The sequence below is a fragment of the Stegodyphus dumicola genome, chromosome 4, assembly GCF_044657685.1.
Source record: "Stegodyphus dumicola isolate Sdum_Otavi_A_Nest chromosome 4, ASM4465768v1".
NCBI lineage: Eukaryota > Metazoa > Arthropoda > Arachnida > Araneae > Eresidae > Stegodyphus > Stegodyphus dumicola.
In genome coordinates, this window is record NC_140771.1 from 31,046,816 (window position 1) to 31,070,046 (window position 23,231).

At 29.8% G+C, this 23,231-nt stretch overlaps 1 protein-coding gene across 7 annotated transcripts in view; it reads right to left on the reverse strand.

Annotated features, from left to right (window-relative positions):
• LOC118181900 (protein OS-9) overlaps positions 1–23,231 on the reverse strand; it is a 70,163-nt gene that overhangs the window by 24,787 nt on the left and 22,145 nt on the right. For 5 of the 7 annotated variants that reach the window (XM_085814674.1, XM_035351131.2, XM_035351132.2 and 2 more), the window contains exons 4-8: positions 22,563–22,642; positions 22,367–22,465; positions 14,574–14,775; positions 7,931–8,149; positions 7,644–7,754 (exon numbers count right to left, since the gene is read on the reverse strand). In XM_085814674.1, the coding sequence (XP_085670800.1) occupies positions 7,644–7,754; positions 7,931–8,149; positions 14,574–14,775; positions 22,367–22,465; positions 22,563–22,642 (711 nt within the window). The remainder of the gene's footprint in view (positions 1–7,643; positions 7,755–7,930; positions 8,150–14,573; positions 14,776–22,366; positions 22,466–22,562; positions 22,643–23,231) is intronic. The other 2 variants (XM_035351129.2, XM_085814675.1) reach the window with 1 other exon arrangement.

The window sequence follows — 23,231 nt, forward strand, 5'->3', positions numbered from 1 at the left end:
GAATGGAAAATTTTCACATTCATTTGGCTTTTCTGATTTGAGTTCAAATTTTTACATGTTCAAATGTTTGGAATTTTGCATGCCCGAGCTTTCTGGAGAGTCAGGCATTTACTGTACACAGCACTTTTACTCAATGATAATATTAAACATCACTAAATATGTTACGCTCCGAAAGTACCATGGATATAACATAACATCTTGTATTCCATTCAGCTATCTTTGAGGTCATATAATTTGCATGTGGCTACCAACCAACAAATTTAGTAAATTAGATATTAAGCACCTTCCGCATTTGTCTCAAACTTAAATGTCCAGATATTCTTCCTTTTATTCTTTAATCATGGCAGTTAATAAAAGAGACAATTTGCATAAACAAAACTTAACGGCTATTTATTGAAATGTAATTTGAGGAAATTTGAAAATGATAAATTATTTTCCATTTTGGAATACATTTTTCATTAACATAGTATATAATCAGTCACCTCTGACAAAAATACAAAGCTCACATCTTGATTTCATAACATTGTGAAATTGTTGATCAAATCTTGTGAAACTGCCTACAGGTTCCAGGTAGGCAACACGACACTGATGTGTTGAATTTTAATTATTTTCATACGACAATACTACACATTTCATTGCTGGGCATTCTGGCTTCAATAATACTTCAAAAATCTAATTTGTCATTTTCTGTGAATAGGTTAAAAAACACTTTTATTTATGAACTATTTACAATTTATCTATATATCCTCTTCATAGAGGTCTTCTCAGTTAAAAATATAACAAAAACAAATGTAAAATAAGTACAACATAAAAATGTATCATGCTCTATTTATACTTTTCAGCCTTTATTTTCAACATTTACTTAAAGCACTTTTTTAAGTGACAATTATTAAGTTTTACTAATAGCTAGAATTGAATGAAACCCTGTTCTGTCTTTCTTGGTTCATAAGGTAATAAAGTTATGCAAATTTAAAGGTTTGTGACACAGTTTAAATCAGGGCTTCTTGAACTTTTTTCGGTAACGACCCCTTTTTATTACTGAGATTTTTTCGCAACCACAGGACTCCATAATATTTATGAAAATTTTATGGGACCTCATAAGCATTGCGGAAATCCGACACATGCGTGAGTGAAACTGTCAATTTTTTCACTTGTATTGTAATATACTATTACAGTTTTATGTCATTAACTTTTAATTTTTAATTTTAAGACATAGAACAATGTGAAAATTTTAAATAAGTAACAGAAGAAGTGACAGCGTCATGTACAAAGCAAGTAAAATGAATGTTTATATTATAAAAAGAATGTGTCAAAACATTTTGTTTTTTCTTTGTCTGTATTGTCTTATCTTTATCTAGTTTCAGATACATTGTGTAAAAATATTTGGTAATAGTAAAATTATTATAATAAGTTAAAGAAATATTAAAACTGCTAAAATTTTTATCGACCCCCTGGTGCAGGTCCTGCAACCCCCTCGGGGTCATGTCCCACAGTTTAATAAACTCTGGTTTAAATGAAGGAGTTTAACCTTAATAATAGCTACCACATGGCGACTTTATGATCAGAACACTGATACACTGTTATATAACCTTTTTAAAACCAGGCTACAAAACAGTAAGGATATGTTATTATTAATTTACTAGCAGCTTTGCTGCCAGCCTTCGTCTGGCTTTTAAATGTACCGGAAAAATGGCTGAAGGGAACACCAAACGTTAAATTTAAAAATTGCGTAGAAATTTACTCTGCAGAACAACTTCATAAAAAAAAAGTTATTACATATAACAAAATTACAATGATATAAGCAATATCCCTTAATACAAATATTAATTATCCTAATAAATAAATTAACCAACTTCCCTTTGCAAAATCTTAAGAACTCAAATGGTATAAAGGAGGTTAAGAACTTTGTTTCCTAAAAAAATCACTCAAAACTTTTCAATATCTTAAAGACAGTGAAATGAGCAATAAATAACATAAAAGAACACAAAAAGCAAAAAATTCTGAAAAGCAAAGTATAATTAATGATATTTTATCTTATGTTTTCAAGAGAAAAAAATTACAATCAAATAAGCTATATCTCTTAATACAAATATTAATTATCCTAATAAAAAAATTAACCAACTTTCCGTTGAAGAAAAAAATCATGCAAAACTTTTCAATATCTTACAAATAGTGAAATAAGCAAAAAATAACATGAAAGAAACTCAAAAAACAAAAAATTCCACGTAAAACTCTCTGCCGAACAACTTTATCAAAAAAAAAAAAAAAAAAAAACAATAAAAATGCATTATATATATAAAAAAATAACAATGAAATATGCTAATCTCTTAAAAACAGTGACATAAGAAATACGATGAAAAATTGTTGCCAAACCCATATTTCAAAAAGAATCAAACTATTCAAAATGATGCGATTTCATCAAAAATCTATCAACAACAATAAGAAAGGAAAATTGTTGCCAAAATCAGATTTCTAAAGATGTGAGAAGTGTACTCAGAAGCTTCATTTAAAAAAATTTTTAAAAATACAAAATATTATCATTTCTCCAAAATTCTTTTTGCAAAAGCAGTCACAAGGATAAAAGTTTAACGTGTCCAAAAATCAAAGAAAAATAAACTGTACATTTTTAAAAATAAACCTTTTTAGAAAAAATCCCGTTGAAAAGGTGTTAGCACCCTTTGTTAAATAAATTCGTATTTAATCGATTTATTGAAACACGAAATTTATTTTAAGTTTGTAAAATATCTAAGTGCCTACGTTTCATGACGATGTGAAAATGGAATGAATGTGTAGAGTAAAATCTCGCTTTCCTATAGCGAATTTTGTCTCAAAATGACGCGATTTCGTAACAAAACATAAAATTAAAAAAATTCGAATTCGAATTTCAAAAAAATCGCTTTGAGGTGCACTGGCTCTTGTCTAGATGCACCTATATACCAAATTTCGTAGCCGTGGGTCTATTAGCTTACGCTCAGCGCGAACGAAAGACACACACACACACACACACACAGACTCTTTCTTTTATTATATGTAGAGATGGGTGTTCCATAAATTTTCTAAAAGCATATGAAATTTACAGAATTTCTAAAAGCATATGACCATGCTTTTAGAAATTCTAAATAATTTATTTACATCATATTTCACCATGCACATTCTATATTAAATTTCATAATATTTTATCAAATGTGTATAACATACATTCTTTATCATGTGTAGTACACATTTATTTACAATACATAGTTCTTATTACAGCATTTAAAACCATTTTAACAGCCTTATTTATCTTAGCTTTCAGGAAAAAGATTGTCAAGGTTTAAATAATGAAGTTAATCTAACTTGCTAAACAGACTTCAGTATGAATTTAAAGTTAGTATTAATTACTTAAAGTAATCACACACCATTCAAAGTATGAATTTTAAAGTTAGGATAAATTACTCAAAGTAATCACACAATTTATAAACATCCGGTAACAATATTTAATACATTAGCTCCCAAAAGTTAAGCATGTGAAGATAAAAACAACAAAATGGAATAGTAAAGCTTTGATTAAAACAAAACTGTATGTGAAAGTACAAAATTCATTTATGCATAAAAAAAAAATAAATAAATAAAGAGAGGAAGAAGAAGCTTTATATACAAAGATGAAAACAGCACTTAATTTTCACAAATTATATGATGATGTTATATTTCAGTCATTATCCTTCCAATGGTCATTGACAAGCTCAGCTAGTATTCCAGTTACGTATGACAATAGGTACAAATGGACACACTTGCATTACAAATTTATGCCTGACAGATATCAAGCATATTTGAGAAGAAAGAATTGCTTATGCAACTGCCAAACGGTTAACAAACTATTTAAAGCAGAAAACAAAAAATCAAAAATTATTAAAGTAGGTGATCACCCAGGATCTTTACACAAACTTTACAGCAACTGCCCATGCAGTCTCCAACTGCCTGATGCTCGCTGGAGCAGAGACAGCACGCAGGAAGGTATCCCAAAGATTTTCAATGGGATTAAGTTCAGAGAAGCATAGCAGCCACTCCATAAAAGAAATGCTCCCACTCTTCAGGTACTCATTAACAATACTAGCTCGATGAGCATTGTCACTCATAAGGAGGAAATAAGGATTACTGCCATAGATAGCATTAAGTCTCTCAAAGGCACGTAGAACTTCATCCCAATATCGCACAGCTGTCACAAAACCAACTCCAAAGGATGTGTAGCTGAGTGTGACATCTCACTGAAATTCCACCCTGCACCACAATTCTGCTACCACAGTGTGTGATCTTTGATGATGTACTGTGCCCTTGTTCTCTCCAAACCCTTACATGCAGATCATTTTATTCCAGAGAAAATTTGGATTTATCCATAAACAGTACATTGTGCTAGTCTGACAATCCAACTGAAATGTTAAAGATACTACTTCAATCTTATCTCTCTGGAATGGGCAGTTAGTGCAACACAAATACACTGGGCTCAGAGTCTCACCGTCATGGTAAAACCATGGATGTAATAGTTGTAAAAGTCACTCATCAATTCTGCTTGTCTACTATAGCAATATACAAATTTTCAAAAGGGAGTGGTAACCCTTGATGACCACAGAGGTCTCCATATGACTATTTGACTTGTTTGGTATTGTTTCAGTATTCAAAAAATTATCGAATGTTTAATACCAAAGAAAAGAACATCTTTAACTGACTGTCCTGCTTCCAATTGGTCCGACAGCACACAAGCACTTACTATCTATGATTGGTCTTCCTTCAGACAAAGAAACACAAATATATTTAAAAAAAAAAAAAAAATTATATTCTGAAGATTATAAATATTTTACATCAGCATTTAAATGAACCATGTCAAAGCCTTTAGAATACTGAAGTCATCAACAGCTCCCTAATTAGCCTATATTTAGACAGTCATCATAACGGGCTGCAATATACAATACAGTCAAAAGTCGTTAATTCGGACACCCATAATCCAAAATGATCTATAATCCGGACCTCAAAGCTACAAACTTTCTGCGGATGCGCGTAATACGTTTACGCTTGCACGTTTAATGTATAACGGACGGTATAAGCTAAGCTAAAATTATCTAATTCAGTTAATGTTGCAGATTGCGTTGTTCCTGAATCTTCGAATTGGATACGGCTTATTATTTTTTGCAGACTGTTAGAGCAATTTTATAAAAGTAAGCTTGAACTTTCGATTATGTCAAATAAAATTTCCGATAAATATTTACTAATACGTAAAGGATCTACAAAGTGAAAGTATGTTTAGAAGTCCATTAACCCTTTGATGGTTATGAACGAGTTCAGCTCGCAATCGAATCGCAAATGCGCGCAAATGAGTTCCGCTCGGGAGCAAGATTTTGACCAAAATGGTTAGTAATGAGCACTACTCGCGTAGTGAAATTTTTCCCCAATGCGCGCTGACGAGCTGACTTCGTTTGCCATTATTATTCTGCACTGATTGTGTTTCAAACGAATGCTACTCGCGAAATTTAGTTAGTTTTACTGTCTACAGATGGCAGTACGAGTTCCATGAATTTCTTTGCATAATGAAGGTGGATTTTTTTTTTTTTACCATGTTCATTTTATACATATTTTGGCGCGGTTTTTAGGGTGTTTGTACAGTAAAATGGCTCGAAAACGAAAGTTAGATAGGTATGATGATGATTATGATACAGAAAGCTTATCAAGTTTTGAATCTGATGAAGACTTTGTTCACAGTATTTCAAGCTCAGAAGACGATTCAAGCGATGAGGAAGATTTTTCGAGTGTTCGACAGTGGTGTATAATTGATTCAAGTTCTCATGCTCCTAGTCGATTTAGTTCTACTGGTGATGTAGGCATGAAAGCTTGCGTGACAAATATTTCTGAAATTCTCTATTAGAAAGAATCTACTAGATGATGTGTGGTATGTTGCAGCAAAAATGATGCTAATGAAAAAAGAATTCGCCGTGAAACATGTACGTATTGCAAAGACTGTAATGCCCCATTATGTGCAATTCCATGTTTTAAAGTATATCACACACAAAAAGATTTTTAGGTAATTACTGTATTTATACTGTGCTTCATAAAGTTTTACATTAGTTGTATTTATTTAGTGCTTTCAATTTAATATTTGTCTTATATTTATAATTAACTATTATTAATTAAGACACAATAACACGCCGAATAAATACTAATTCAGAAGTCAAACAACAAAAATCAGCGTTAATTTACAAAATTTTTTTCAAAAAATCAGCGTTAATTTTGTAAATTAACGCTGATTTTTGTTGTTTGACTTCTGAATTAGTAACTATTATTATTTATATAATTGGTTATAATCATTTATAATTTAGTGTTTAATAATTATTTTAAAGTACGTAAAAACTGTTATTTATGTACTACAAATACTTTAAGAAATTTTTAAAACGCGCGAGGTGAACTATCTACGGCATTGCCAGAGAAAGGTGACATTTTCGGAAGAACGGCAGGGGAAAACAGCTGCCACTTTCGACTACTGTTTACTCCTAATGCTGCGTGAATTAAGTAAACGGAAACTGCTCATTCCCATAACCGTCAAAGGGTTAAACAAAATGTGGAATTGCTGCAAAAAATGGATAAAGGCATATCCTTCGTTTCTCAAACCATTCTGAAATCTGTTTATCAATTTCACGCTGCTCTGCAGCCCGGGGGGGGGGGACACCAAAACGGCGCGGCGCGCAATGAATTGGAAGTTAATCTGTCAGCACTATCCTTATCTTCAGGGCAAATGTTTTTATTTTATTTCGCTTATTCGCTTATAATTCCTTACTAAATGCAGTATTTCATCTCGATGTACTCCGTCTTTGATATGATTTAAATCAAATTCCTCGTCATTATAATTCGCTTACGATAGCGAAGAAAGTGACACAGAGTTTATTGAAAACGAAAAAATTTCGATTGACAAATAGTCGGTATTCTGGACACAGCAATTATAGGACTTTAACAGCGGAACTTTATAGCTGAAGAAGAAATTATGTCTGTTTATAGAATTAAAGAGAAAGTATTATCACATAAAACGAAGCAACTTAAACAACTTACATTGAAAGAAATGTTTAATAAAGTAAATAAATAAATATTAAGCTTTTTTTTTTTTTTTTTTTTTTTGTAAATTTTGATACCCTTTAGATCATAATTGTTCTTTATTTCATAAATAACAGTTTCATATTTTTTATTTTTTAATTTCTGCAGGCCATCTTACCAGATTTAAATTGATGATCTATAATCTGGAATAATCAATAATCCGGAATTACCGAAGTCCCGACGAGTCCGGATTAACAACTTTTGACTGTATTTGGATACTGCGATATGCATCCACAGCAAATTTCAGTAACTCAAATTTAACTATGCTTTTGAAAATTGCTAGTTTGCACAGCATTGAAAGGAATGAAGCATTAAGTTTCTTTTAAATATTATTTTATCACGAGAGAAAATAAAAAATTTATGGATCTATTTTTAAGACTTTAATTTAGATTAGACTTAGAGCAGGAAAATTTTATGAGAGTGAAGTTTTAGTAATACAAAAATGCTAAGAGAGAACTAATTAAAAATTACAACAAAAATTCTGATCCTATTCCAGTTAGCAATGGATTTATATATAAAATATTTTTATTTACCTTTATCATAGTCTTGCAGCAGAAAGTTCTGAATTAATTTTTCACTTCCCTCTTTCAATAATTTAGCATTTGTTTTTTTTTCTGAATCAGATGAAACTCTGGATATTTTATCTGAGAAAAAAATCAGCATGTTAATAGAATCTTTCAAAAAATACCACATATGTCTGAAATTTAAAACACACTCATCATGACATTTTTAAAACAGAGAAAGTAAGACAATGATATGCATAATATAATACATAGATATAAATTCTTGACATTACAGATATTCTTTATATGACACAAACCTTTGTCTTCAGAGAGTGGAGAATCTACTTTAACAGATCCACTATCTGTTCCTTTAGGTTTGGGGTTCAATTCCTGGTTAAGTATCCTGTTAAATTCCCGTAATTTAGCAATTTCTTCACCTTCTAGGTCTTGCGAATTTCCATTTTTCAAAACTTGCAAGCGTTCTTGTTGGCTATTTAACCACTGGTTCCTTTTCTGCTCAGCTATAGCTTTTTCTTCTACATAAAAATACTAGTGTCCAATCAACGAAGTTCAATTTTCATGAAAACAACTTATCTAAGCTACCAACATATACATTTCAGAAAATTAATTATTGATGATACCTAAAGGATGTAACATAAAAATTTCAACACCTAAAAAAATAATAATGAAAAAAAAACTTGCATATTTTGTTATTTTATTTACAGCCTTTTGTCATAACAATAGTTTTTAATGTATTTTGGATTAAATTATTATTTAAATAAACAATATGAAAATTTACGATTAGGAGAACACAATACACTAATAAATCCACCTGAACATATCCAAAAATGAAAGAAAGCTTACAGATAGGTTTTATTTTATAAATATTACTAAAAATATACAAGTTTCATCTAAACTATTAAAATTATAAAGTTCAAAATCAATAAAAAATTACATAACTTATTCTTGAAGTTAATGAAAATTCAAACAAATTTAAAACTCAGTACTTAAGAAAGCAATAAATTTTACAATTACGAAATATGTTTTAAATTTTCAGTACGTCTAACACATTAGTTATGACACACAATGACTTATCACATTTACATCTAATACTAAAAATAGTGAGTGCACTCTCAATTTAGGCTGCATAAAAAATATACAAAAACAAATGCACACAAACCCCAGTATGTTCTAAAAATTGAATCATGTCTTTAAGTTTAGTTTCAACAATTACCTCATACAACTGATTCTGCACGTGGAACAGTCGAAGACATCATTTGAGTTGGTCACTGGGATTTTTTTCCTTCGTATATATTTTCATGCATATTTTCTCCTTATTCTTTTAAAAACTGATTTAAAATTTTAGGACTGAAAGAATGAATAAAGAACATGCTACAAACACTAAGTAGAAAAAAAGTTGTTTTAACATTAAAAAAAAAAAAAAAATTAATCGAAAGATCTAAACATGAAGAATCAACAATTAAAGTTTGCCAAAAATTACGGAAATGGTACACAAACTGTTCATGATATTGTTAAATAAAAGAAGTTAGAGACTGTGACTTCACAAGAGACTGTGAGAGTGCAGCAGGTCTTTATAACCAAAAGGGTATGAAATGCTCAACATACAAAAACTTAAGATTTGAAAACAAAATGCTGGTTTTATCATACAAAAAATTCCTTTTAATATAGACATCAGAGATTTGTGTATTTGTGAAGAAGTCGAGAAAATAACTGAAGTTGTATAACCAAAAAATTGAAAATGTAAAATTCTTCAAAAATTTTGATCAGTAAAACATCAAATATGAGTCGGGCCTTCAATGCTTGAGTGATGTGGACATCGTTTCACATGTCGCAAGAACAGAAAAGGCAGACAGATACTGAAAATTACAAGTGAAGAAGACTAACAATTACATTAGTCCCAAGACAACAATGAACTTCTGCTGAAACTCTACTGGACATCACTGGCCAAACAGGATTCAGATACAATGAGAAGAAAATACTTTGATAAATATGCAAATCTTTAAATATTCTTAATAACAAAGTAAAACTACTGGTTTTTTTTAACAAATAAACATATACAATATGCATGTAAATTGATAGTTTGGATTATCTGTGACTTGCCTCTCTAGCATTAACCAGGGATTTAGCAAAAACTAATCCTATTTATCAAAGCATAATTATTCAAAAAACTTGTTTTTGGTCCTAGAAATCCTATGTGATTGTTTAATTTAATTAAATACATAACCATATTAAAACAATCAGTTTTGTTCACAGATATTTCATTTTAAAGTCACTTAAAAATTATTTCATATATTTAAGATCACGAGAAATGAGAGATAACAATAGTACATTTAACTATAATTCTGTGTCATACATATTTTTAACAAAGTGAGTAATTTCTACAAAACTGCAACTTTTATATTTATACACAATTTAACTTCAGATTTGATATTAATATCTTCATAAAAAAGCTAGAAAAAAGGAACATACAGGTACTTTGCCAAAAGTACTGGGCATCTTCAAAGAAGGCATTAAAGTTTTATACATCTAGCAGGATTTCGAACCCTTGCAGCTTCCATAATTTCTGCTCAATGTGGAAGACAAATTTCTGTAATGTTCACAATCTCCTAAAAGATTATGCTTGAAATGTGGCCCAATATCTTCCTCAGAGCAACAGAAATATCAGGCACTTATTTTCAACAAACTTCACTAGCTCAATTATTACTACTACTCATGCCATAAATATTCAGTAGAATTGATGTCAGAACTCTAAAATCAATAACATTCTTTCACATACATCTCACTAAACAAATTATGGTATTTATGAACATAGCCAGTCATCTTAATGATAATGGAACTCTGCATGAAACATACTTATCACAAATATAGTACAAAACTATTAAGAAAGACCAGAAAAATATGAAAACTCATAACCTGCTTCACATAAACCTAAGAGTCTCCAACAGGAACAACATTACAGCACACAGAACTATAATATTAAACAGCACACAGAACTATAATATTAAACTTCATAGTTAGTATAAAACAGTCAAACATGTAAACAAACGTGGCATTCTACACACCTAAACACAACTCTCAAATAGTCAAAGACTCGGCAGATTTTTTTCCTCCAGACTCATTTTTAAACTTTCAGTTTACATTGAAAGTAACAATTAATTGAAAGTAATAATGTTAATTAGGAAACTATCAGGCCTACCATTCTAGCATCCAATAACATATTTTTTCACTTCTATTCTCATCTACAAAAACGATGGGCATCCATTTTCCAGAAACTGACCTTGATATCCATTAGTAACCTTGAAGCTATTTATAATATTATTTATTTATAACCTGCTATTTATAATATATTACATACTACCACTCATGTCATAGACAGAATATTTCATTTAGAAAAGATGCCCCAATACTTTGGGTTAAGTAGTTTAGATTTTTGCAGTTAATTCATATACATAATAAATGTAAACTGCCTTCTCCTACAACATGCCTTCAGGGTTAAAACAGCTAAACCACAGGAATTCTGTCATAATAAGCTAGTAAAATAAGCAATGAAAAAACCTGAAAATTTATATCAGTGATGTTCAAAATTTCATGCATTACTTTAATCTGAAATTTGATAATGATGATGAAAACAGAACTAAAATGAAAGTAAAACACCTAAAGATTATATCAGTTATTTAAAAAACTAACACAGCTAAAGCAAGGGAAAACAGTTATATGATTATTAATGCATAGCATCAATATTGAGAATTGCTGTCAATTTGCTTTAAGAATAAACAATGGATCCTCTCTTCTTACTCGCCATTATTTCACACGAAATTGAAGAGATAATGAATGCTTAAATCAATTTTAAATTGTTTTACCTTTGTCAATTATAAGAATTAAATCCTAATTCTAAATGAAATTCCAAAGGGAGGAAAGTAATAAATTGATAAAATATCCTTTCTGGAAGTATTTCTGAATCATATTTAGGCACAACTTTTAATACAGATTGAAAGATGTGATACCAAAACTAAAAAAAGGGGGGAAATACATATAGGAGGAAGAAAAGAAATTGAAAGTAAAATACAAAATTAAATCAAAAGAATATATATCGTAAGGTATTATCAGCATTTGTTTTTTACTCCTATTTTTCAGAATGAAATTAATGAGAGATATCTGAAAAATTGTGAGAAAATTTAAATCCATAATTAATATAAGCAATAAATATAAATTTTATCTTCATACAAAATATATATTACAATAATGAATGAAGAATAAACTTGTTTACTATAAGCAATAACATATTAAATGAACTGCAAATAAAGTGTTAAGCATATACTGGCAAAAATTTTATCATGAGAGTACAGTCTCAAAGATGCCATTTAACAACTCTAACTTGCTGTCTAAACGAAATAATATTTGCATGAAAAATTAAAAATAAATGCTGGACAAGCCAAACACATTTTCAATTGTTACAATTCAGTTATTTAATTCAAAATTAAAATACTAAATATGAATGCAACATTGGAAATCAAGTAATCAAATTAAAAAATTCTTTTTATTTTAAAGTGCATTTTTAACAAAACCAAATAAAAATTTTTGCACACATGCCATTCTCTGCTCATATAAATATATTGATTTTCACATCAGATTTCAATGGTTTAAATGCACTGAAATACATTATTTGTACTATTTTATGGACTCATTTTTAAATGTTCAGTTTACATTGAAAGTAATAATTAAAGCAATTATTAAAATTTCTTATAAAAATTAAATTATTTTCATATAAAAATTCATTTAAAAATGACTACATGTTATTTATTACTATTACAATATTTACATCATATAAATCTCATACAAGATTTTGTAATATATTTGTACATCAAATACACTTTTAAAATAATCCTGGATTTGAAAAATCTGATTTTATATCTTCTCACATACAAAATATCAATAAAATTATGTGTTTCAAAATTTAAAAAACATTTTACAAAAATAAGATGAATCTTTCATTTCTATGTTTAATGAATTTCTATGTTATACCTGAGGAAGTACAACTGACATTAAATAATTTATTATTTTGAAAAACTCTATATTGCCTTAATTTTCATGCTTGATATGCATTCCAATGAAGTACAATTTATCATATCTTAATTTTCCATATGAAACATTTCAGCCTCAAATCATATAAAAATTTCAGCATTAATTTAATACAATGAAAAGGAAAGGAAGACATGAAAAGGGAAAGCATGATGCTTTTATAAGTTCCACTATGCAGTTCTGTTAAGTTCTCATACCAATAAAATGGAATGATATACCACATACTCAGATCAATTGCCATGAAATTTTCACCAGAACAAAAGAAACATAAAGGCCACAAGTAAGTAGGTTTCTTGATTAATGTTTGGATAAATATAAAATGTGTGTAAAATAAATTTTGTATGTGTAAAAAATTAATAAATATCACAATGTGTGTATGCGTATCACAATATACTAATACGTAAATACCTATTTATCCTGTTTTAGCATGCAAATGCTTTGCTAACAAAACCTCTGCAGAGCTAATTTTAAATTCCTGAGAGAAGCAGCATGTTGAATTATGAATCTTTGCAATGACAAAATGCAACAATAAATCTCATACTTTGAATATTTCTAAATATCAAAAATATTTGTTTTAACTGAAATTTAAATAAAAATTTATGCCATATAATAAATGCTCACAAATTTGACTTAGAGCACATAAATGCATACCAGTTAAGTGTACCAGTACTTTTTTCCTCCACGTAATGAGCAACAATTTAATTACTTTCCTAGTGTACAAAATTTTAGAAGTTGAAATTTCTGTAAATTTTACAAATTAAAAATTAGTTTACATAATTACATTTAGTTACTTACCATTATTTAAATAAAATTAACTCACAAATTAGTTAGTTACTTCTAATTAAATAAAAATAATTAACATCATATTTATATAGATGTTGAAATTCACAATTAAAATAAAAAATGAACAATAAAAACCGTAGTCGTTTTATTTAAATTTTTTAAGTTTATTAAATACATTGTAAAAGCTCTTTTAATTGGCCACATGTAATATAAAATAATATTTTCATAAACTACATACAATGGTCACTAAACTAAAACAATAAATTACAAATTCATTAAGAAATATTATAAATACTGCAGGAACAGAAAATATTGGAAAAAACTCTATTCTAGTAATCACTTCACCTCCAGACTAAAAGAATGTATAGTATAATTGATTAACGTGAGCCAGACATCAGATCTCCAAATTTCACTGCTAAATAACTCATCAAAAGAAACAAGAGGATTAAAAAAGATAAAAAAAATTCTTGAAAAAATTTATATAGCAATAATGAGATATATTTTAAAATGTCCACGCAGCCCATAAAAACTCAATTTGATGTAAACTAATTTACATTTCAAATTTTACACACATAAAATAATTAGTACTCATGTAGTACATGACCTACTGCTTTTAGTTAGTTATTTTTCAGAGAGTAGAATTAAAATTGACTGTTGTTTTAATCATTTCTTTTCACCAACATTTTATTATATGTTCGAATTTATAGGTAGCATTTTAGAGCTGCCATTAAAAAAATAAAAGCAGCAGATCACCCATGCTACTGATTATTTTCTGTTTAAGTGTTAAGAATTTTCATATTACTTAAACAGAAAAATACTACATATCACAAGCAACATTTAACAGCAAACGTGGATAGACAAAATTCCTCAAACTGAAAAAAACATTTTTGATTAAAAGTAGCAAAATACACTTTCAGATTTAATTTTTAGTAATTAATGATAATTAAGAAACATCTTGTAATAATTAATGATAATTATTGACACAAGAATACACAAAGAGTAAAATTTATTTTATTTGTTCCTCATAGCCTCACAAATGTTTTAGAAACAAACCAGAAAGTTGCAGTGTTCACCTACCATTTAATTTTATTATATAACTGGAGTATTGTTCTTTATTTAATACAGGATGGCATGGAATGGTATGAGCTTTATTAGAAGGCAATGGTTTTAGTTTTGGATGTGAACACAAGCGAGACGTGTGAACAGTTATCACATAACTGCAAGTGCCTGGCTCATCAACACGATATATGTAATCTCCAGCATCTTCTTCACAATAAATCTATAAAGAAATTTCAACCACTTAACTTCTATGAATAATATTCTAATATACAATAGAACTTCAGTTATCATCACTCCAAATATGAAGAAATCCAATACTGGATTGTTTGCTATTTTTTTTTGGTCAAGTAATATTTCACTTATTACTATTTATGTGTTTTTTAACTATTACACTTTCAATGATAAAGCATAAGGTATATTTCCTAAGAAGCTATTAAATTAGTTTAGATAAACACTTATGACATTATCAAACAACGTTTGGTAATTATGCAACTTACCGAAAATAACTTTCTGAAAATTTTAGTACTACTGTTTAATTATAATTACAAAAATGTTAGTTTATTGACAGTGGTGATCTGTAGGAGATGGACACTAAAACGCTTCATGCTAATTTAATTTTTTGCAATACTTCTGTAAGTAAATGCTTAATTTTTTAATACAGTCAAAAGTCTTTAATCCGGACTCGTCGGGACTTCAGCGATTCCGGATTATAGATTTTTCCAGATTATAGATCATCAGTTTAAATCTGGTAAGATGGCATGCAGAAATTATAAAATTAAAAATATGAAAACGTAATTTATAAAATAAAGAACAATTATGATCTAAAAAGTACCAAAATTTACAAAAAAAAAGCTTGATATTTATTTGTTTACTTTATTAAACATTTCTTTCAACGAGCACATGCAAAGAATATGCCTTTATCCATTTTTTGCAGCAATTCCACTTTTTGTTTGATGGACATCGAAACATACTTTCGCTTTGTAGATCCCTTGGCAGTATCCAGCATCAGAAATTCTATTTGATATAATCAAAAGTTCAAGCTTAGTTTTATAAAATTGCTCTAACAGTCTGCAAAAAATAATAAGCCAGATCCAATTCGAAGATTAAGGAACAACACAATCTGCAACATTAACTGAAATAGATAATTATATAATAGCTTAGCTTATACCGTCCGTTATACATTAAATGCGCATGTGTGAACGTATTATGCGCATACGTACACGCATGCATAAAGGTATTTATTACATGCATGCGCAGAAAGTTTGTAGCTTTGAGGTCCGGATTATGGCCGTTCGGATTAACTACTTTTGACTGTATATTGCATATTTTAAATTAATACAAACTCCAAGTAGTGTAAGTAATAATAGCCATTCTTTTTTAAAGATTATATAATTTCACTGAATACCGCAACGAAAAATAATAATAAGGGTGTTTATGTGAGTATCGTTTGCTTCATTTTATTGTTGCAGACAGCGTAAATTCTTTTTGTTTTTCTTCCTTTAGTTTTGAACTTTATGTGTGGCAACAAGATAATTGATTGATAGAATTGTGTTTGTGACAGCCATGTAGAATGGCTCGCTTATTTTGTATCAATTATTTCGCATCGCTGACATATTATTTATAATTAGTGTAATGAAATAAAAGTGTAGGAATACAGTCCATTTGTTGATTGATTATAGTTTGTGAAACATATTAAGTTTAAGAACATTTATTGTTGGTCAAAAGTCTAGCCGGAGAGCTAGTGAAGATAGTGACTGTTCTAAGTGTATTCTAACAAGGCAAATATGCATATGGTTGGTGAAAATTATCCACTTTGTGAGGTAAGTGGATTTTGAACAAAAATTCATTTAATTTGTTGTTAAATTTTAAGAACAATGTTGTAATACAGCATAGAATTCGATTTCATTTTAATAATAGTGTTAAGTGATTTAAGAACAATTTCTGTTTTTGAATTGATCAATTATGAGTGAACTTAAAACTTTTAAAACAAAAAGAGCGGTCTTACGCAGGAGTGTTTCTAATTATGTAAAGAAAATTGAAACTATTTTAACTGCAGATGAAATTAATTTAATAGAACTAGAGGAATCTGTCGAATTATTGACACAAAAAGAAATTGAGTTAAAGAAGCTTGATTCTGAAATCGAAAGTTTAATTACAGATACTAAAGAATTAGAAAATGAAATAGATAATGTTCAGGAGTACACAGATAAAATTTATTTGTGGAAATTTAAAGGTGAAAAAATATTAAAAAATCAAAATAGTAAAAATAATTCTAATGGTGTAATTTCAGAACAGGTTCTTGACAATATTAAATTACCCAAGTTAACATTACCGACTTTTGGTGGTAATATTACAGAATGGATAGCTTTTAAAGATCTTTTCAGTGCTTGTGTAAGAAATAATACAAATTTATCTAATGCTAAAAAATTGCAGTATTTGAAGGCTTCGTTGAAAGGTGAAGCATATCGCATTATTCAAACCATTCAAATTTCGGATTGTAATTTTGAAATAGCATGGAATCTGTTAGACGAAAGATATTCAAATAAGAGAGAACAAATTTTTGCATATATTAAACGTTTTCTAAGCTTACCAACTATTCAAAATGAATCAGCATTTGCTATTTTAAATTTAGTTCACAATATTAATGAAGTAATTGGTTCTTTAGAAGTATTGAATCAAACCATTGATAATTTTGATGACACTTTAATGACTTATTTAATTTTGCAAAAATTAGACCCTTCTTCAAAATTATGGTGGGAACATCAGTTAAAATGTAATGAAATTCCAAAACTTATGACTTTAATTGAATTTCTAAAAAACTACGCAAGAACACTTCAAAATAGCAAATCAACAAGTAATAAGGTACCTAAATCTGTGTTTCAAAATAAGAATAATGTTCTGGTTGCTACTTTGGGTTGTGGTTATTGTAAAGAAGATCATAGTTTAGCCAAATGTTCGAAATTTCTAAATTTATCGGTTCAGCAAAGGATAGAATTTGTAAAATCTAACTGTTACTGTTTTAATTGTTTATCTAATATGCACTTGCTCAAAAAATGCAAGAGTTTAAATACATGTCAACATTGCTTTAAGAAGCATCACAGTATTTTGCACATTGTAAATAATTCAAAGAATAAAACTCAGTTAAACAGTATATCTCCGCCTACGCAATCTATCCCTAAAAGAGATGAATTAACGAGTCCTAAGGACGTTTCAGCCACAGTTTGTGCCTCTCATTATGATTCGAATGCAAAAGGTAATCAAACCAGTCACGTTTTATTGTGTACTGCTTTAATAAAAGTTCAAAATTCTGAACAACAGTTTTTGAAGTGTAGATGTTTATGTGACACTGGATCTCAGAGATCATTTATTTCAAGGGATTGTGTGAAGAAACTAGGATTACGAGTGAAAGATAATTCCATTTCTGTATCATGTTTAGGAGAATTTAATACTATAAGTAATGGGGAAGTCGATTTAGTATTCACTTCTCATTTTAAAAGTGATATTCGTGTATCAACATCAGCATTTGTACTGGACAAGGTGACAGATAACATTCCCTATGTATCTTTGCCATCAATCATCTTCGATATCTTCAGTGATTTACAATTAGCTGATCCATTATTTTACAAGTCACAACCAGTTGACATTTTATTTGGAGTAAATGTATTTCTGCATTTAATGACAGGAGAAATTGTCAAACGTGTTCCTGATCTACCATTTGCTTTAAATTCGAGGTTGGGATGGATAATTTTGGGTACTACAAATTTTGAATCTACAAATTTTGAGCCAGTATATGTAAATCATTTGAATACAAACACAGATGAGTTAGTAAATTCTTTCTGGGAGTTAGAAAAGTTTCCAAATGTACAACCTTTAACAAATGAAGAAAAACTTTGTGAAGAACATTTTAAAAACTCGCATTTTAGAGACACATCAGGTCGTTATTCAGTTGCATTACCATTCAAACATAATAGAGATATTCTAGGTGACTCCCGTGAAATGGCGTACAGAAGATTTCAATACTTGGAGAAGAGGCTGTTATCTATGAAAGAAATTTACAACCAGTATATTCAGTTTATGAAAGAGTACTTTTCACTAGAACACGTAGAATTAGTGCCAGACACAGATTATAAATTAGAGAATAAACACTATTATATCTCACATCACTTCGTGTTGAAGGACTCTAGCTTAACAACAAAATTGAGAGTTGTTTTCGATGCGAGCGCCAAAACAACCACAGGTGTTTCTTTAAATGATACACTAATGATAGGCCCAAAAATACAAGATGACTTAATTTGTATTTTTAAGATTTAGACTTCATAACACTGCAATAACTGCTGATATTAAAATGATGTACAGACAGATAAAGGTTCATAAAAAAGATAGAGATTTTCAGAGAATATTATGGAGAGATAGCCCGTATAAACAAATACAAGTTTGTCGTTTGAAAACAGTTATATATGGAGCTGCAGCTGCTCCATATTTTGCATCCAAAGTTTTGAGTCAGTTAGCGATTGATGAAGGATTGAACTTTCCAAAGGCAAAGAATATAGTTTTAGAGATTTTTATGTTGATGATATGTTAACTGGTGTAAAAGATAGTTCGGAAGGTATTGCATTGATAGACGAATTGCAACATCTGCTAAAAAGTGGTGGCTTTGAGCTTCACAAATGGTCGACAAGTGAACCGTCATTGTTAAAAACCTCAGGCTTAACAAACACAGATAGTGACAATATTCATCATGTAATAGAAGACAAAACATTGAAAGTTCTGGGATTGGAATGGCATCCGGACAATGATGAATTCAAATGTAATGTCGGTGTAATAGAGTATCAAAGTGTTCCGACTAAAAGAATTATTTTGTCATTCATAGCAAAACTATTCAATCCATTGGGGTGGATAGCTCCGTTTGTAATTCTCGCTAAAATGATCCTTCAGCAATTGTGGAAATTACAATTATCATGGGATGATCCTGTAACAGAAGAGATTGATAAAAATTGGAGAAATCTATGTAGAGAAGTTAAACTTTTGAATTCTATAAATATACCTAGGAAAATTCTGCTACCTGATTATTTTTGATGTGAACTTCACGGATTTTGTGATGCATCTGAAAGAGGTTATGCAGCAGTTATTTATATCAAAACTTGCAATAACTCTGACATTAATGTTAAACTCGTGTAGCACCATTAAAATCTATTACGATTCCAAGACTGGAATTATGTGCAGCAGTGTTATTGGCACGCTTGATTCAGTCTGTAAAAGCTGCATTAGTTATAAATTTTTATTTAGTGCAAGCTTGGAGTGATTCACAAATCGTGTTGTCATGGCTAAGGTCAGATCCTAAAAAATGGCAAGTATTCGTATCCAATAGAGTTTCTGAAATACAATCCATCTTACCACCTGAGAACTGGAGCAATGTTGATGGAAAGGAAAATCCAGCTGATTGTGCTTCACGTGGGTTATTTCCTGCAGAACTATTATCTCATCAATTGTGGTGGAATGGTCCTTCTTGGTTAAAGTGCAGTGAGATTGCCTTGTCTAAAAATATTCTTATAGATGAAGAGGCATTACCAGATGCATGTAAAACAGTATCATTTGTAGTTTCTGAACCTGTACAGGAACTTGCTATTATATCAAATATATCTTCATTTCCAAAGTTACAACGCATATTTGCTTGGCTATTAAGATTCATATCGAATTCTAAAGTAGCATATCTAGAAAGAAATACGTCTTTTTTATCTAGTAATGAAATTCAAGCTGCAACTTTCTGTATTGTCCGAATAATACAGCTATTTCACTTTTTTAAAGGAATTCAATGTTTGGAGTTGGGAAAGGACTTACCTACAAACAGCAACCTCCTTAGCTTGTGTCCAATTTTAGATGACAACAAAGTGTTACGTGTAGGAGGAAGACTGAAAAATGCGCAACTATCAGAAAATGAAAAACATCCAATCTTATTACCTTCAAAACACAATCTGACAGAAATCATAATTAGACACTTTCATGTCAAATATCTGCATGCAGCACTGGAACTTCTTCTATCTTTAATTAGACAGCAATTTTGGATCATAGCTGCTAGATCTGCTATCCGAAAAGTAGTAAGATCTTGTATCACGTGTTGCAAACTTAGAGCTAAAACTGCAAGTCAATAATGGCTGATCTACCGGAATCTAGAGTAACACAATCGCGACCATTTCATTGAACTGGAATAGATTTTTCTGGACCGTTCATGATTAAACATCGTGCAGGACGTGGACAAAAATCATTTAAATGTTACGTATGCTTATTTGTGTGTTTTATAATCAAGGCAGTACATCTTGAAGTGGTAGAAGATTTGTCAACAAAGGCATTTTTAAGTGCATTGAAACTATTTATTGCAAGAAGAGGGAAACCATTTGAGATTTATAGTGACTGCGGTACTAACTTTAAAGGTGCAGACAAAGAAATCAGAAAATGTTTTTTGCAATGTAAGCAAAATCAAGAAATTCACAAATTTTTGTCTTTAGAGGAAATAAAATCCATATTCAACCTGCCATCATCTCCCCATTTTGGTGGACTATGGAAATCGGCAGTAAAGTCAATGAAATTACATCTAAAAAGGACTGTTGGTGATACTGTGCTGACCTATCCGGAATTTCAAACCTTGATAGCGCAGGTTGAGGCTTGTCTCAACTCTAGGCCATTGTGTCCAACATCGGCTGATCCAAATGATTTAACTGCATTAACACCTGGTCATTTCCTAATAGGAATGTCTTTAACTGCCATACCTGAACCAGACCTAAATTATAGTTCCTTCAATCACATTGACAGATGGCATGTGAGACAGTTTATTTTTCAGCACTTCTGGAAAAGATGGGAGTCGAGAATACCTGTCTCAGCTTCAACAAAGACCTAAATGGTAAAAAAGTCAAAACAATTTAAAAAGTCAATGACTTAGTACTCATCAAAGAAGACAACCTTCCGCCTCTTAAATGGAGGTTAGGGAGAATAATTGCTATTTGTCCGGGCTCAGATCATAGAGTCAGAGTTGTTAGTATTAAAACTGGTCATGGTGTCATAAAATGACCAGTCGTGAAATTGTGTCCTCTTCCTATTCAGACTAAAAACTATGAACTGTTTCGCATATAATATTTTGTATTATTTTTCTTGTGTTTATCTTTTATTACAGACTAAGAAGTTTCAAAATGCTCCAACTGTTGAAATCCCTTGGGATTTCAACGAGGGCCAGGATGTTTATGTGAGTATCGTTTGCTTCATTTTATTGTTGCAAACAGCGTAAATTCTTTTTGTTTTTCTTCCTTTAGTTTTGAACTTTATGTGTGGCAACAAGATAATTGATTGATAGAATTATGTTTGTGACAGCCATGTAGAATGGCTCGCTTATTTTGTATCAATTATTTCGCATCGCTGACATATTATTTATAATTAGTGTAATGAAATAAAAGTGTAGGAATACAGCCCATTTGTTGATTGATTATAGTTTGTGAAACATATTAAGTTTAAGAACAAAGGGAGTGAATTATTCAGTTACAGCAAAAAAATAATTTTAATATGACAATAATATTGCTTTAAGTTAATTAAAAAAAAAAAAAAGGTTTCTAAGCCTTAGTAAGAGTACATTTAACTAATCCAAAGTTCAAAAAAGAAAACTGAACTCAATTGAAATTTCAAAACATTTTCAATAATAGGAAATCTGAATTTTAAGCTAACTGAAAATCATAAAGTATAAAACTAAAGATCAGAGCAATTAGTATCCCATAATACAAAACTATAAACACAAAATAATTAAAGAACATAAATATAGCATTTCTTACTCGCACTTCAGCATTACGAGGCTGTCCAGTTAGATCACATTTTGTACCATTTACATAATATTGTGTGTGGTACCTCTGCTTAGCATGCTTAAATTTTTCCTAAAAATTAAAATAAATAAATACACACACATATATAGATATGAATTTAAATTAATATTCTACTGAAACAACAAGAAAAAGATCTAAAGGATACTACTACCTGATCAGTCTCATTATCCCAGTCATAATCAGACTCATAAAGGCCTAATGTTAGGACTTGACCAATAATTTGGCCGTCTGGCAAAATCAAGATATGCTTGAATTAATATTTATCAAAAACTAATAAGAACAATAATATAACATCTGCAAATAAATTCTATAAATTTGTTTTAATATTCTTCATAAAGAACACTCGAACAAATCTAAAGAAGAAATTTTAAAAATAATGCTTTAATGAAGAAAATTTAATTAATTCAACAAACAGAAGAGGGAAAATCTTTAATATGTGATTTTTAAAAAAATATCAGTACGATAGCAAAGCATCAACTGGAAAAAAGGTGTTTTATAATGAGTCAATGTATCTAAGCTTCAAGGTTGCATATTTTCAGCTAATCCCAAAGAAGTTGCGTAAGTAGTGCAATAGTTAGACATCTGACTGGAATTCTTCATTTTATTTTATACACTAATACTTGCTGTTATGAGTTTCATATCTTAAAAGCAAGCATAAGTTAATGTAACTGTCATCAAGCAGCTTACTGGGAAAAAAATAATTGTTCTTAATTATTCCCCAAGTTCCCCAGATTTGGCACCTGCAGATTACATTCTACTCTCTAGAATTAATTCTTACTTTAAATGACAAAATTTTACATTACCATTTAAAAATTTA